At 33.3% G+C, this 13,870-nt stretch overlaps 1 protein-coding gene across 1 annotated transcript in view; it reads right to left on the bottom strand.

The window, feature by feature from the left end:
- Positions 1–5,438: 5,438 nt before the first annotated feature.
- CCAP-R (Crustacean cardioactive peptide receptor) overlaps positions 5,439–13,870 on the bottom strand; it is a 31,320-nt gene continuing 22,888 nt past the window's right edge. Inside the window, exons 6-8 of the mRNA XM_088224955.1 lie at positions 10,443–10,623; positions 8,260–8,434; positions 5,439–5,624 (exon numbers count right to left, since the gene is read on the bottom strand). Coding sequence (XP_088081081.1) covers positions 5,439–5,624; positions 8,260–8,434; positions 10,443–10,623 — 542 coding nt within the window. The remainder of the gene's footprint in view (positions 5,625–8,259; positions 8,435–10,442; positions 10,624–13,870) is intronic.

Here is a 13,870-nt window from a genome sequence, read left to right as displayed (position 1 = left end):
ATCGAATCATATCTAAAAAATTACAATACTTTTTTTAATAATATATTTTCTTTTGCCACAGCGAAGCGTGGCCGGGTTCAGCTAGTAAAGTATAAATTACAGTTATCAATAAAGTAACAAAATAACGGTTTAAATTATTAAAAAAATAGAACGAGACATCAACAAATATGAAGTAGAGCATAAGGGGGGAAGGAGAGCAAAAAAGGGATCCAATAGATTATTTCATTCAATGAATTAATGCGTGCGAGAAATTTTTCACTATTCCTGAACCTAGAACACCGTAACAACCCTCGTCTTAATCTATGCGTTCATAGATTGAGAATAATCTTTATATTTATAATTCCTTTGTACGTGTGATGTCGTTGAACTCCTTTTAAACAGCTTAACCGATTTATGTGCGGTTTTCAGCGTAATGTAGATCTTTGCGCTGAGCGTGTTCTTAGATTTTAAAATTTTCAATCGAATCTTAAAAAAAAAGTTACCAGTATAAATATTTTTTTCATCTACTTACCAGGGTTGCATTCGGTGAGAATGCATATGCAAAAAATGGAAGGATGTGGTTTTTTTATGTTTAAAAAAGTTTTTTTTTGAATGGTTACAAACGACATTCGCTTTTTATGGATCCTAATCAAATTCTTAACTGAACATCGCATTCATGACAAAAATACACTCTGTTGGTGAGAAGAGCCGAGTTTGACATTTGAAAAAAGAATTCTTTATTTGAAAATGAATTATTTTACGTTTTGTAAGTCAACCATAAACAAATACCTAGGTACCTACTTATCAATGAAAAGTCTTTTTCCAAACTAATAGCAGTCAAGCTAGGACAACGTCTATCGGGTCCTTTAGTATACAATAAAATCGTTTTTTTCCAAATATTTCTAAATAAAATCGTAGGTACATCAAATGCTTTAGTGAAAACAGTAATTTTCCATGTATGTATTTTGAATATAGAAATAGTTTACATCATTTTGTACAAATATAAATAAAATATCCTTTACTTAGTATTTCTACCACTATGTAGCGCTATTATTGCTCATTATTTTCCGAATGTTTGAGTTCGCTGTTTACCATGTTAATGTGCCATATTTATTTTTATACACGTAAAATATATCAATAGATAAAAAAACCATTATAGTTAGAGCAAGAACGAAAGAGGAAAGAGTGTGCATAGTTAGTACTACAGACTGGCAGATGAAATAAATACTTATTTCTTGTCACGCGAAAGGGGACATTAAAATTAATTTTGGAGAGTAGGTTAAAAGAGTCTACTTTTTTATTTAATAATTCATGTAAATGACATAATTCAGATACATTGCGTCTATTTTCAAGGGTAAACAATCCATTTTGTGCAGGTTGGCTGTAAGTACAAAGCGTTTTATTATTTTTATAATCTAAGTATTTAAACAAAAATATTTCGTTTATGCTATACTTGGGCTTTCAAATATAAATAAAACATAATAAATATGCAAAATGGTCAAAGTCAATTTTAGTTTTTGATTTAAATATTGTTTGACTAAAAACTACCACTATTTTTCCATATTCAATAATAAAATTTTCCCCTGTTTTCCGTTTTAAGTATATTTAAGCCATAATGAATATTAAAGATTTGTATTGTTTATTTTTAAGATTATTTATTTACGTCCATAAACCATAAAAATTCAAACATTATATGACCGGGAAATAATGAAGACAGACTAACAGACCTAAAACGTAGAAAACCATTTTATAATGTACCTAACAATATTGTTCTCTGGGAGTTTTTTAAAAACTAATTGCTCGTAAAGCGGTGTAAACCATTGAAGGAAAAGCAGCGCGCATATAATTAAGAATAGCCCAGAAACTGCATACGCGCATTAAACAGAAGGCGACTTAACTACTCTTAAAGGAGTAGTTTTACGTTTTGACCCATTAGTTTTTTTGTAGACGTCGCTCAGTACGCAACTCCCTATTTGAATTCAACTAGCCGTGTTGTGTCGTTTTAAAGTGTAGAAATTCTGTTGAGATCTTAAAGAAACGGGATGAATCACATTTCATTTGTAAGTAGCAAATGCATTACTTAAAAATTGATTTATTTTTTCCTCTGTCAGATTGTCAAATAAAACAAAATGGACATTTTGTCAGTGTTGCCAGTGTTGTCAAATTTTTTACGCTACTTTGCTCATCCAATCAGAGAACTGATAAAAATTGGACCTCTCGTGTTAAACAACGCAGTGGTGGACATTTTACTGATATTATCTTTAAAACATCAAATATTATTTAATAGACTTAAAAATTTAAGTTTTATGTCAAATAAAATTTGTTTTATATTTTAAGTTCAAAGTTCAATTATTAAATTACTCTCATTAAATGACCCTTTACTTATCTACTCTGTCGTATCAATCAATGTTTCCGCATGTACAATACAATTTTAGAGAAATTAACAAATTGCTTTTTAAAAAAATATAACTATCTTATGTTATGTTATGATTATATTTTTCGCGATCTGGCAACATTGCCCGGCGACGTCACGCATGCGTTTGGTGAAAGTCGGGCAAAGTGGGAGGTTTTTCGGACACAGTCCGATATATTCAAATATGATTTTACGCTCCTTCTGGACCATTCTTAATTCTATGGCAGCGCGATTCGGAACGTTCTCTAGAGGGTAACTTCTAAAAAGCGATCAGAATCGAACTGCTTTATAACCAAAAACTACATTTACGAATATTGTTCAGTTCTTCGTTAGTTGGTGGTTGGTCGCCTCGGATGCACTGAGTCCGTTTTCGTGGCAAAAACCACCGAGCACTTACCCAGAAATTTGAAGTCAGACATTTTTCGGCACATCACCCTCAAAATATGAACAAATAAATTACCAAAACGAAAATAACTCTTTTTTTTAATTTTAAAAATTTTCCATTCAAGCGTAAGTACCTACCTACGAAATTTCCAATTCGAACATAATTTTTCGCATGTTCTTATCTATACTATATACATGTTTTGTGAAATTATGGCTTTGACTCAGTTTTAAAATATAAATAGGAAGAAATTAATTGGATTGATTAGTTATAATAAACATAATTTACATTAATGCAGAAAACTAGTTTTTTAAACATTCCAAAGAACATTTTCATAATTTTTATAATAAAATATTCTCAATGTAGGTACGTAGGTTTCTAAAATATTATTTTTCTTCCTGGACCTAATTTAACACCACACAAAAATCATAATCGCAATTCCCCATCTCCACCTAATGGTGCATGGGGCACTGCATTGGTACACCAATCGCAGCGTATCTTGATCATTTTTGTAACATGGTTAGTCTTACACTCAGGGTGCCAGTCCAGGGACAATATTCAAGTGTGAAAAAAAACAATTTTGAATAAATAATTTTTGTCAACCATGTCGGGAATCGAACCCGAGACCTCTTGCATGGTAAGCAAACGCGCTGACCACTACACCACGAGACCGACGACACACAAAAAAATAGTTTTTGCATTTTTATATCTTAATAATGGTATCGTTTGTATAACAATGTATTCTTTGTCTAAAAATGTTATTTTTAATGGTAAATACCTACAGTTATTTCCAAATCGTCGTAAATGACTCTAATTACTAATTACAAAATAGTGTATTTCGTCATTTCGTCAATAACGTTCTGTTGCCCTACAAAACTAAATTATTTTATATTGGTATAATATGTATGTATACTATATAAAATATCTGCTATCAATATTATATAAAGTCTGTTTATTAGACTGAAACAGATTGTTAACAAGAGCCTTTGTCAAAATCGTTATTTCAAGCATCCTTACATTTCTTTCGTAATCATATTACGATTTTGAGCCTTGAAGATTCTCGAACCAAAATGCTAATATTCGTACATATTGTACTATCTATACCTACGAGTAAGTTGACGACTTTTATTTGAAGCTTGTTAGGTCTGGCGAAGATCGTAACATGACAAAGGTGCCTATATCTAGATACTTCGAAAATTACCAAAAAGGTTTTATCAGAACACAGCCCGATATAAACGGGTATGTACAATGTACATACATATCTATCGGTGTTCATATACCACATTCAATTGTAAGTACAAATGTATTATTGTGATTTTATGACTGGTTAAACGTTATTAGAATCGATTGATTTTGAAACACACAAATCTTATGAATCGCAAATAAAAAAACTTCAGAAATATTTGTTGAGGATTAAAACTTATTTATTTCGTTTTCTCTCCCTCTCTCTCTCTGTGATAACCGCGTGTACTAGATTAGTCAAAAATAATTATTAGTTGTAAGAAATGACTAGCAAAACATGACATATGGCTTGACTTTATTATATACGAGTTACATTCAACATAAAAGGGTAATTTTTTTGTTATAGTTTTTTTTTTATATTCTGCTATCATCTCTTTTAAAAATCCAAATGCAGAGAGCTCTTGACGCGATGGGATGTGACGCAATTTTTTATAACTCTCACCTATTTTAGAAATAATGTAAGGTAACAATGCATATTCTACAAGTGCAGCATCGATTTTATTCACAATAAAAAATAGTTCGTATATCTGAGAATATAAAAAATGTTTTGAATCTTTTAATAAATAATTTTGCATTTTACATATTTATTTCTGATATTACAAAAGCGTTCAACTTGTAGATTTGTATAGATGTTTTGCGTATTATACAAACACAAATGCGTATTTGAAAAGAGTGGAGCAACGCTCTTGCGAGGTATATTTTTAAATTCAAAATGTCGAATCATCTATGATTGTTATCTCAAACAGGTACACTTATACATTTAAACCGTTTGTTTTAATTGATATTTAAAAAATAACATGAAATAGCATACTCAGGAAATATTTTAAAAAAAAATCTTTACAACCACTTCGACTAGAAACCACAGCGTTGAAAAATATGTTTTATATCATTAAGTACGTACATTCACATTGAAAATTAAGGGTTATTTTTAATTAGTTTAATATTATTTTACGTAATCTCAATAATCAAACAGGAACGTCAAAATCGTCAATAGAAAATCAAAATGTTTTGATTTCATCAAAAAATGAGTTTCTAAAATAAATCTCGTATTTTACGAATAAGCATGCATCACACATCGGTCCATGTTATCAAAATTGTTGCCGTAAATATCCTTATATCTGTCTTTTTTTTCTAGATTATAATCTAAATAATTTACTAAAGTTCTGGGGTAAATCCACATATACCGTATTATCTATCTAAAATCAGTGAGTTTAGCTGTTTTTATTTGATACCATGAATGGCAGCGATAATGCATTGGTAGTCCTGAGGCTGGGTGTAGAATACCACACAGTTTATAGGTAACAATCAGCTCCTGGGATAGTGAAGTGTATAGAAAGGGAATTCTCCGCCTCCTAAATTGAGGTTCCTGTGTCGCTGGCAGCAATAGTTGATCCCGTCGGTAGTCCGGAAGCTGGCTACAATTTACAGGTAGCAGTCAGCTGTTGTGATAGTGACATGTGTAGGAAGGGCATTCTCCGCCTCCTGAGTTGGGAGTTCCTGTGTCGCTGGCAGCAGCAGTTGAACCCGTTTCCCGCCCAACAGTGCATTGTCCGAAGGGCGTCTGATCACATGCCCCCGCCCCTCATGGTTTCCATCTTTTATTAATGTCTACAAAAATAAACATGTTTAAATTTTAAAATACTTAAAATGTCAGTACATTTGAAAACGTTCAAATTTTGAGTGAAAGTTCGTAAATTCATTATATATTTTTTTTATTTTTACATCTCGGTACATTACAGAAAACATGCAAATTACAATACGAGTAGTAATATAAAAAGTACAAAACATAAATTTTAACGGTATAAAAACACGTAATTTATAAAAATCGGGACAACTAAATCACTAATAAACATCACGATACATAGTACAAAAAAGGGTTCAAAATGGATTCCCAGCACGAAAAAATTTCATTTCTCTTGTTAGGCTATTCAATAGACCAATCATCCTCCCAACATGCATCATCAACGGTAAGTTTATTTATTGTTTTCTCTGTTTTACATGTATGTATGTACAGATGGTTATTGTTTCAGGTCCCGACTAGTGAGGAATTTCCTGAAATGCGACCCCAACATGGCCCTGTGTTGTGTTCGGAACTACTATAGTCGGTGTAGTGCAATCTTGTGAAGGACATTTTGAAAATTGAATTAATTAAACTAATTACATTACTCTTCAATGCATTTCGTTATTTTTATGACATGCCTATCATTTTGCAACATTTTCGATTTTACCTATTAAATGACCACAAGATAACTTCTTCCGAGCGACAGTGGTGACTCACTACACCGACTTTAGTCGTTCCGAACACAACACAGGGCCATATTTGGGGTCATATTTCTTGGAATATATAAAATATAGATAAAAACAATATTACAATGTATTGCAGAATGTCTTTAGTCAAACGAGTATCAATAATAATTACATGTACTTAATTAGACGTTTCTCCAATTCAATCGGCATTTACGTAATTTTATTTTAAGAATTACTTAAAACTTTTACTTGAATTTTTTCTCCAAAACACTAATATACTTTTAGTTGTTTTTAATTTAATTGTTAAAACAATGCAATAGCTTTAAAAGTTTTTTTTTAATCCGCAGATTTACTTAAATCTAAAGATTTCTCAGATGAGCGTAAGAGCTATGAAAAAAAAAATTTATTTTTATTAATGACTTTTTACTTTTAAGAGATAAACCGCCCCCTTTAAATGTTTTTTATCGATAGTGTTTATTTTTTTTTGTATGTTACAACGGCCGGTCACTTGTGCCCGGAACACGTTGTATGTTTATTTTGCCTAGAGCGCCTTCGAAAATGTTCACTGCAATTTTCTGTTGGAAGTTTCTGGACTGGTATCAGAAGCATAATAATTGTCCTTCATATTCACAAATTATTGACATAGGCTGCAACTTATGTACTAACGCAACGTGACATACTCGTACCCATGAACATGTATTATGTACCATTAGGTGCATACTACTTAGGCAAGGGGATAGCCTGGCTCCTATTCTCATTAACTTAGTGCTGGGACATGTCTTCCGCAGAACATTCATCGATACTGGCTCCCACGTATGGTTTCAAGAGTAATCAGATAGTTGGATATGCAGATGATCTAAATGTTGTTGGAAGATCCTTAACAGCCGGCAAGGTAATCTTCTACCTTCTGGAAACCCCTGCGCACGAGGTGGGCTTGAGAATTAATGAAGATAAAACAAAGTTTATCACTCAAAGCCGAAACCCATCCAACAGAGCAAGAGGTAGCGTGCAGCTCAGAGATAGTAACTCTTTTGAGGCAGTCAATCTTTTCACGTACTTAGGCTCTCTTCTCACGGAAGGTAACGAAAAAACTACAGAAATAAAGAAACGAATATCGGTCGGCAACAAAACATATTTCTCCTTGCTGCCAGTGTTTAAGTCAAGAAGCGTCCATAGGAAAACAAAGATAACCCTGTACGAGACCATTATAAGGATTGCATTGGCGTATGGATGCGAGGCACTGACCCTGACAGTAAGGTCCGTTAGGATGCTGGATATATTTGAACGGAGAGTTCTTCGCCGAATCTGTGGTCCCGTGAAAGATGGAGAAGAGTGGCGCACTAGGCAAAATGCCGAATTATACAGCATATATGAAGCCCCTAGTATCTCAACACAAATAAAACTGATCATGTTGAGATGGGCTGGACATGTACAAAGAGTGCCTGATGCGCGAGTAATTAAAAGAGCCATGACTGGACATCCGGGGGTATAAGAAGGATTAGAAAACCTAGACTAAAGTAGGAGGATGAAGTTAAAAAGATGCAGCATGGCTTCTACAAGTTGCAAATTGGAAAATGGCTATTGAGGACAGGCGGAGTTGAAGGAGGTCAAGGCTCGATTTGGGCTGTAGCATCATCGAAGAAGGAGATAAGACCAATTTTACATTTCCCTAGGAATCTGGATAGTGAATACAAGGGGCAAAATGATTTTTTTTTCTTGACATGAATTTCTCTGACACAGAGATCGGTCTATCGTCGTATTAGAAAATGATTTTCGCATTATAAATATATTTTATTCTAGAGAAATTAATCACGCTGTCGATCAATATATCAATGAACTGCAAAAAATTTAATAAAATCGAAAATTATCTTATTCATTTTCTGGATTTTTTTTATTATTATTAATTGTAAAATAAAAAACATAGCGTTTTTCAGCAATAAACATAATTGTGAACTTTCATCAAAAGGGATGTTATTTAAAGAGGTATATTATTAACCATTCGTGTGCCAGAGTCGGTCCTTTCCCTGACCGTGGAAGCTCTCTGTTGCAGTAGGGTACCTCTGCGCTGGCGGTTGGATGACGTCAGCTTCTCGCTAAGAGTTGAAGAATCTCCTTGGCGCCGCGAAACTCCCTTTCTCCAACAGCAGATCCACTTAAATGGCGGAATCGATCTAAACACAAAACAAAAATGTGTGTATACTACGATCTCTAATTATTTGTTTTCCTTATTATACCTACCTTTTTAAATAAGGAATAACCACCTGAGCTGTTTAAGAGGCTTGATTAATGCATACAGAGAGGATAATATCGACGCTGGAAAGGCTATTTACTTTAAGCAACATTTTGCAAACTTTACAGGAGAGCCATTTGAAAATTTAAAAAAAAAACATAAATTTTACCTCCATCGTATAACGGGGTAAATCATATTTTAATGTGTATTCGCCTATTTATTGAAAATATGAACAAATTGTGATAAGTCATGAAAAATCTTTCCGTCTAAATAAATGAAAAGACTTTGTTTATAAAAATTCTAGGGTTCTAACCTAGCACAGTAGAACTATTTGATTTAAGCGATAAAATGGTTTGAAACACAGGCAGGCTATTTACTTTGAGCGGCATCGCAGTTTTAATAAGGACAGAACTAATTACATTAAACGACACGGGACTTGTAAAATATTGCGAGTTATTTACTGTATGTGACTTTGTCAAATAGAATAGAGAAAGCATTTGCTCTTTAAGCCCCATCATACTTAGAATTGCCGTTTTTGATGTCGCTTGATGTAAAAAAAATATCAGAAAGTTTTACAAAATAAATTACTGAAGCGACGTCGAAAGTACTCAGACCATCTCCAAACCCGGTGCAATCAATGCATCAAAAAAATTGTCAAACTCTTTTAAAAACTCATTTTCAGAAAAAATGTCGCTTAAAGTAAATAGCCTTCCCAGCGTCGATTATGTTTATTAAACCACAAAACCCAGACAAATTGAGAAAAAAATATTTTTTGGATTTTTTCTTGGAACTGGCGGAAATCGAACGCGCGACGTCAGTTTCACAGATGGTCGTGTAACCAACTCCGGCCTATAAATAGTTTTTTTTTTCAATTTTATAATTATTCTGATAAACTTTAATTTTACTATTATTATATTTGAATTGACGAAGGTAGTAATATCGTAATAACAAAATTAAAATGTGCTTTTATTATCCCAAGGTGATCTGTTTTATAATTCACTGCTGATATTGGGTTTCCTGTAGCTCAATCACAAATAACTATCGACGTGCTAATAAGCGACGTGATAACAATTTCTCACCATTGTTGTGTATCGTATTCGAAATCACAATGAAACATCCGTAAACACCTAATATTAAATGTCAAAATATTTACGTTGAGCGACATATAATCCTGCTGCGCGATCACATAATTGAATTTCACCGCAGTAAATATGGAAAATATTCAAAAATTGCTTTATTTATTTATTAATTTATCATTTATCATGATATTCATTGCATTTATCTGGCAGTTGGCAAGCCAAATGTAATAGTAATTTTATTTTTTTTGTATTAGATACTCCTTAATATTTTGCAAATGCAATATATATTGTATTATTTTTTATAGTAAATAGTAAACGCCGATTTTTCGCCAATGAACTGCATTTATTTACTAGGAAAACAAAAAACAAATCGACACGAGCGTTGACTTAGAGATTACACACGCGTAGACTTATGACGGCGATAACTTGAGCAAGTTCATTATTGTTCATTGTGATCGCTCAAATGCTTAGCATGTTTTTGAAGAACAAAAACTGCGCTAATGGATATCACGATGTCGCCCTTGAGTAGCGCTTACTAACGCCACCCAACGAAAGAAAAACACATTTTTATTGCATTATCTCGGCTGCGCCATAAATTTGCTCACCATCGCGGTCTCTTTTTGGTAGACATGCGATAATCGCGTGATTGTCACATATTGACCAAATATTAGAGGTCGCATTCAAAACTCAGTAGGGGGGTTTTTCTAATAAGCATCCGGGATCTTGGGGATGATTTTTATGTGAGAAATTCATCAGTGGATAATCATTTTAAAAGCAGATATTGAACAGTGTACAAAATCGACCTTCAGTAGGTATAGGAATGACACATTAAGTTTAAACATTCATAGAATCAAATAAAATGTTGCGTACCGTAGACTGTAGAAGGTGTGCCTGGAGAATATAAGGTAGATAATTGGATTGGCGGCACTGTTGAGAGGAGCAAGGCTCTGGATGAGAGTAGCAATGGCCACGGAGGTCTGCGTCACGGGGATGCAGTTGTAGACTTGCAGTAAATCGAAAACGATGTACGGCGACCAGCAAACTATAAAAACTAACCCACCATCATCCATTACTACATATAGCTTATTTATATTTAAAAATAACTTTGTATAACTTTGTATAAAATTGATATTTTGTGTGTAGGTTTAGCTTCGGCACTAAAGCCAGCACAATAAAAATGTATGACGTGGAAGCTTTTCCTTATGAATTTGTTTTCTGATTCATCCGACTAATTATTGTATGAATAGGGTTTCACTAATCGGGAACAACGTTAAAAACGTATTCAATATTTACAACGGATTTTTACGATTCTAATTATAAAACTGCTAAAATTTAGATTGAAAAAAAGTTTTCATTAATAATTTTAGGTTTTAATTTATTGCAACAAAGAGGGAAAACAATTTGCGAAAGGAATATGGAAGTCTAGGCATTGACAGAACTTATGACCTGTCATTGGCTGGATTAAGTGGCCGTTCACCATTCTGCCTAAGTTTAAACAACCACATTTCCCCAACTCTTTCACCTGTTGGGTTTTGTGAAGTAAACGAGCTGCAACCTTTATAGATTCATCTGAATGAATTATTTCACCCACTTGGCAACGCCTGAAAACACCTTTCAATTTTTATACTTCTCTTTATACCAAATGGTTTAATCAAAAATGTTTTGACTATGTCTAAATGTTTGTAGACATACTGGATTTCACTCCCGCGCGTTGATTTGTTTTATTCAATCAAATAATCAATGTTTAAGGTGTGTCTTAGTCTAACATATTACAACAGACAGCGAAAATATTTTTGAATGGGAAATATAGAATTCTATGCAATTAAAGGGCTTTTGACCTGTAATTGGTTGGTTTAAGGTGAGACTTTAACTCCAGCATGTAAACAAACATTTCGACATTCTTTTAACCTTGTCGATCCCGATTACAGGAAATTTTAGATGGGAATTCCCAAAAAACATCAACGAAACAAATCAAAAACTGACAGAATTAACCAAGCAAAATTCGATTCTAACATTTACGTAAACGTGCTTAATTTAGTGAAATTTGCTTCAATGTCTAAAGAAACATTTAAAGATGAGCTAAAGAAAGCCATAAATAAAGCTCATGAGGAAGTTTCAACAACGTAACGACGTTTTTTAAAGTAAAACAAGGATTCTCAACTATCTGAGACCTACAAAAAACGAACTCTGAATAATTTGGAGTTGCTTTACAAAGCTTAATAAAGCTAGGTAATAACCTATGAAACGAACTTTCACAAAGAACGGTAGATTTTATAAGTAGCAGGCAATGTCGCTACTAAAATTAAAAGTCGGTTTCCCGATATGGCGTTAAATGCCTCAACATGTCAGCTGAGGAGTGGACGAGGCGTAAAAAAATACCTCGTCCCGCAGGAGGGAAATTTTGAAACTGTATCGTTGGAGAAGGAAGGTTGCGCAACTCCACTAACCTGCTGATGTTGAGGTGAAACGCGATGAAGAAGAAAACCTGGTGAAGAAGCTGGTGGTCTCGTGACGCTGGCACAGCTTGAATGGAGATGGCGGTCTAGGTAGACACTGGCACAGCTCGTTGTCAATAATTTGTTGGGAGTAATTTACTTGTCAGACATTCGTTTGGTACTGACGATATAATGTCTTTTCCGGCACTCACCCGCAGAATTATCGTGCCACATTAAGTGGAGTGCGCTAGGAAATTGAAAGGACGGATGAGTACATATAAGTAGTTTCAGTTGAGAGTTGGTCCGAACAATGTCTAAAGGCCTATTTTGCTAAATAATAAGAAAATGATTTTGTAAAATTTCATTTGAATTTTCGTGTGTTTTAAGTGATCAAAAAAATACGAGCTTATTTTTTAACGTTTTCGTTTGTTTTCTTTATTATTTTGTTCACATCTATATTTATATGACCCTTTGGTCGTCCGCGGTGCATCTTTTAAAGATAATAATGCATTTTTCGTAGATTCCTGATTGCCGGGGAACCCGGGCATTCCGTTTTTTTATGTCTTGATCTCGAGTTAAAAACCCGAAAATCGAGAAACCCTCATTTCTAACCATTTCAGAACATTTTTTTATCCAGCAACGTCTCGCAGAAACAATAATAATTCCGTCACGCTTTGCTTAATATAAATAACAATTAGAACCCGTGAAAACACCCAACTGTATATACAAAAAAAATGGGATCGAGTATGATTCTAAAATCACAATTTATTATTTAAAATTAAATTCTTTACCGATTTCTTGTATTCTTTGGGTTATTCGGTGGAAGAAATAAATGAATAAACGTTTAACGACGCGTAAAGATAGAAAGGCTCCTAATTACTGTGCTAAAGTATTTTCGGAACACCGGTCCTAGATAAAATTATAACGACTAAGGAATAGGAGAAAACGCTTAGATAAACAAGAATTTCGACAGATTAGGTTCGACCCCATTCAAAATTATTACGAATCTATAATATATTTCATATCGTCGTCATCATTCCGTTCCTAAATGTGTTCAGGGCATTGCATTAGTACCTACGCCAACGGCTGCGTACCGTGATATTTTTTGTTACATAAGGGTAGGATGATCAGCCTTATGTTTTAGGTGCCCGTCCGGGGACAATCAAAATATTCTGGTGTGAAAACACATTTAAACTCATTATTTCATGTCAACCAAGTCGGCAAGTTGCTTGGTAGGCAAACGCACTGACCATTAGATAGCGAGTCGTACATTTAGTATTAAAACAGATAGACACCTTCTTTGAAAAAAAAAAAAAAAAATAAAATTAAAATGCATACTGCAAATAAATCATGTTTTCGTAATATAAGCATATGTTAATTTTGTATTTTTTTTGTTTTTCTTTTATTTTCTTTTCACGGTCATGTTATACCATATTTATATGCCATAAACTTATTAATAATTAAAAAAGGGATGGCCCACGTTCAGACGCTGAAGTCTTTGTGGGCATTTTTTTCCAATTTATGTTATAGCTTAATTTTAAGATGTATTTTCCTAAAGTGTATTTTTGTAATTATATTGTACGGAAAAATAAACAGATAAAAAAAAGCAAACGTCACACAACGCAAAATACACCATTGATAAAATACATCTATTTCCAATTAAATATACTCAAATCGCACCTTTAGTACGAAAACAACTCATCTAAAAAACTATTTTTTTTGGGAAACTGCAAAAGAAGAATGTAAATTGTGACACCTTTGTATTTTTCGAAGTAAGCACCAAATTTTGAAATAAAAATTATATCAAAGGCATTCAACTATGAATCTATGAAAAAAGGCTTTAAAAAATATCTTAAGTTTAAA

This window comes from Micrasema longulum, unplaced genomic scaffold (assembly GCF_059751315.1).
Source record: "Micrasema longulum isolate JH-2025_06_02 unplaced genomic scaffold, ASM5975131v1 h1tg000322l, whole genome shotgun sequence".
Taxonomy (NCBI): domain Eukaryota; kingdom Metazoa; phylum Arthropoda; class Insecta; order Trichoptera; family Brachycentridae; genus Micrasema; species Micrasema longulum.
Note: the sequence above shows the minus strand (reverse complement) of the source record. Positions and strands in the feature narration are given on the sequence as shown.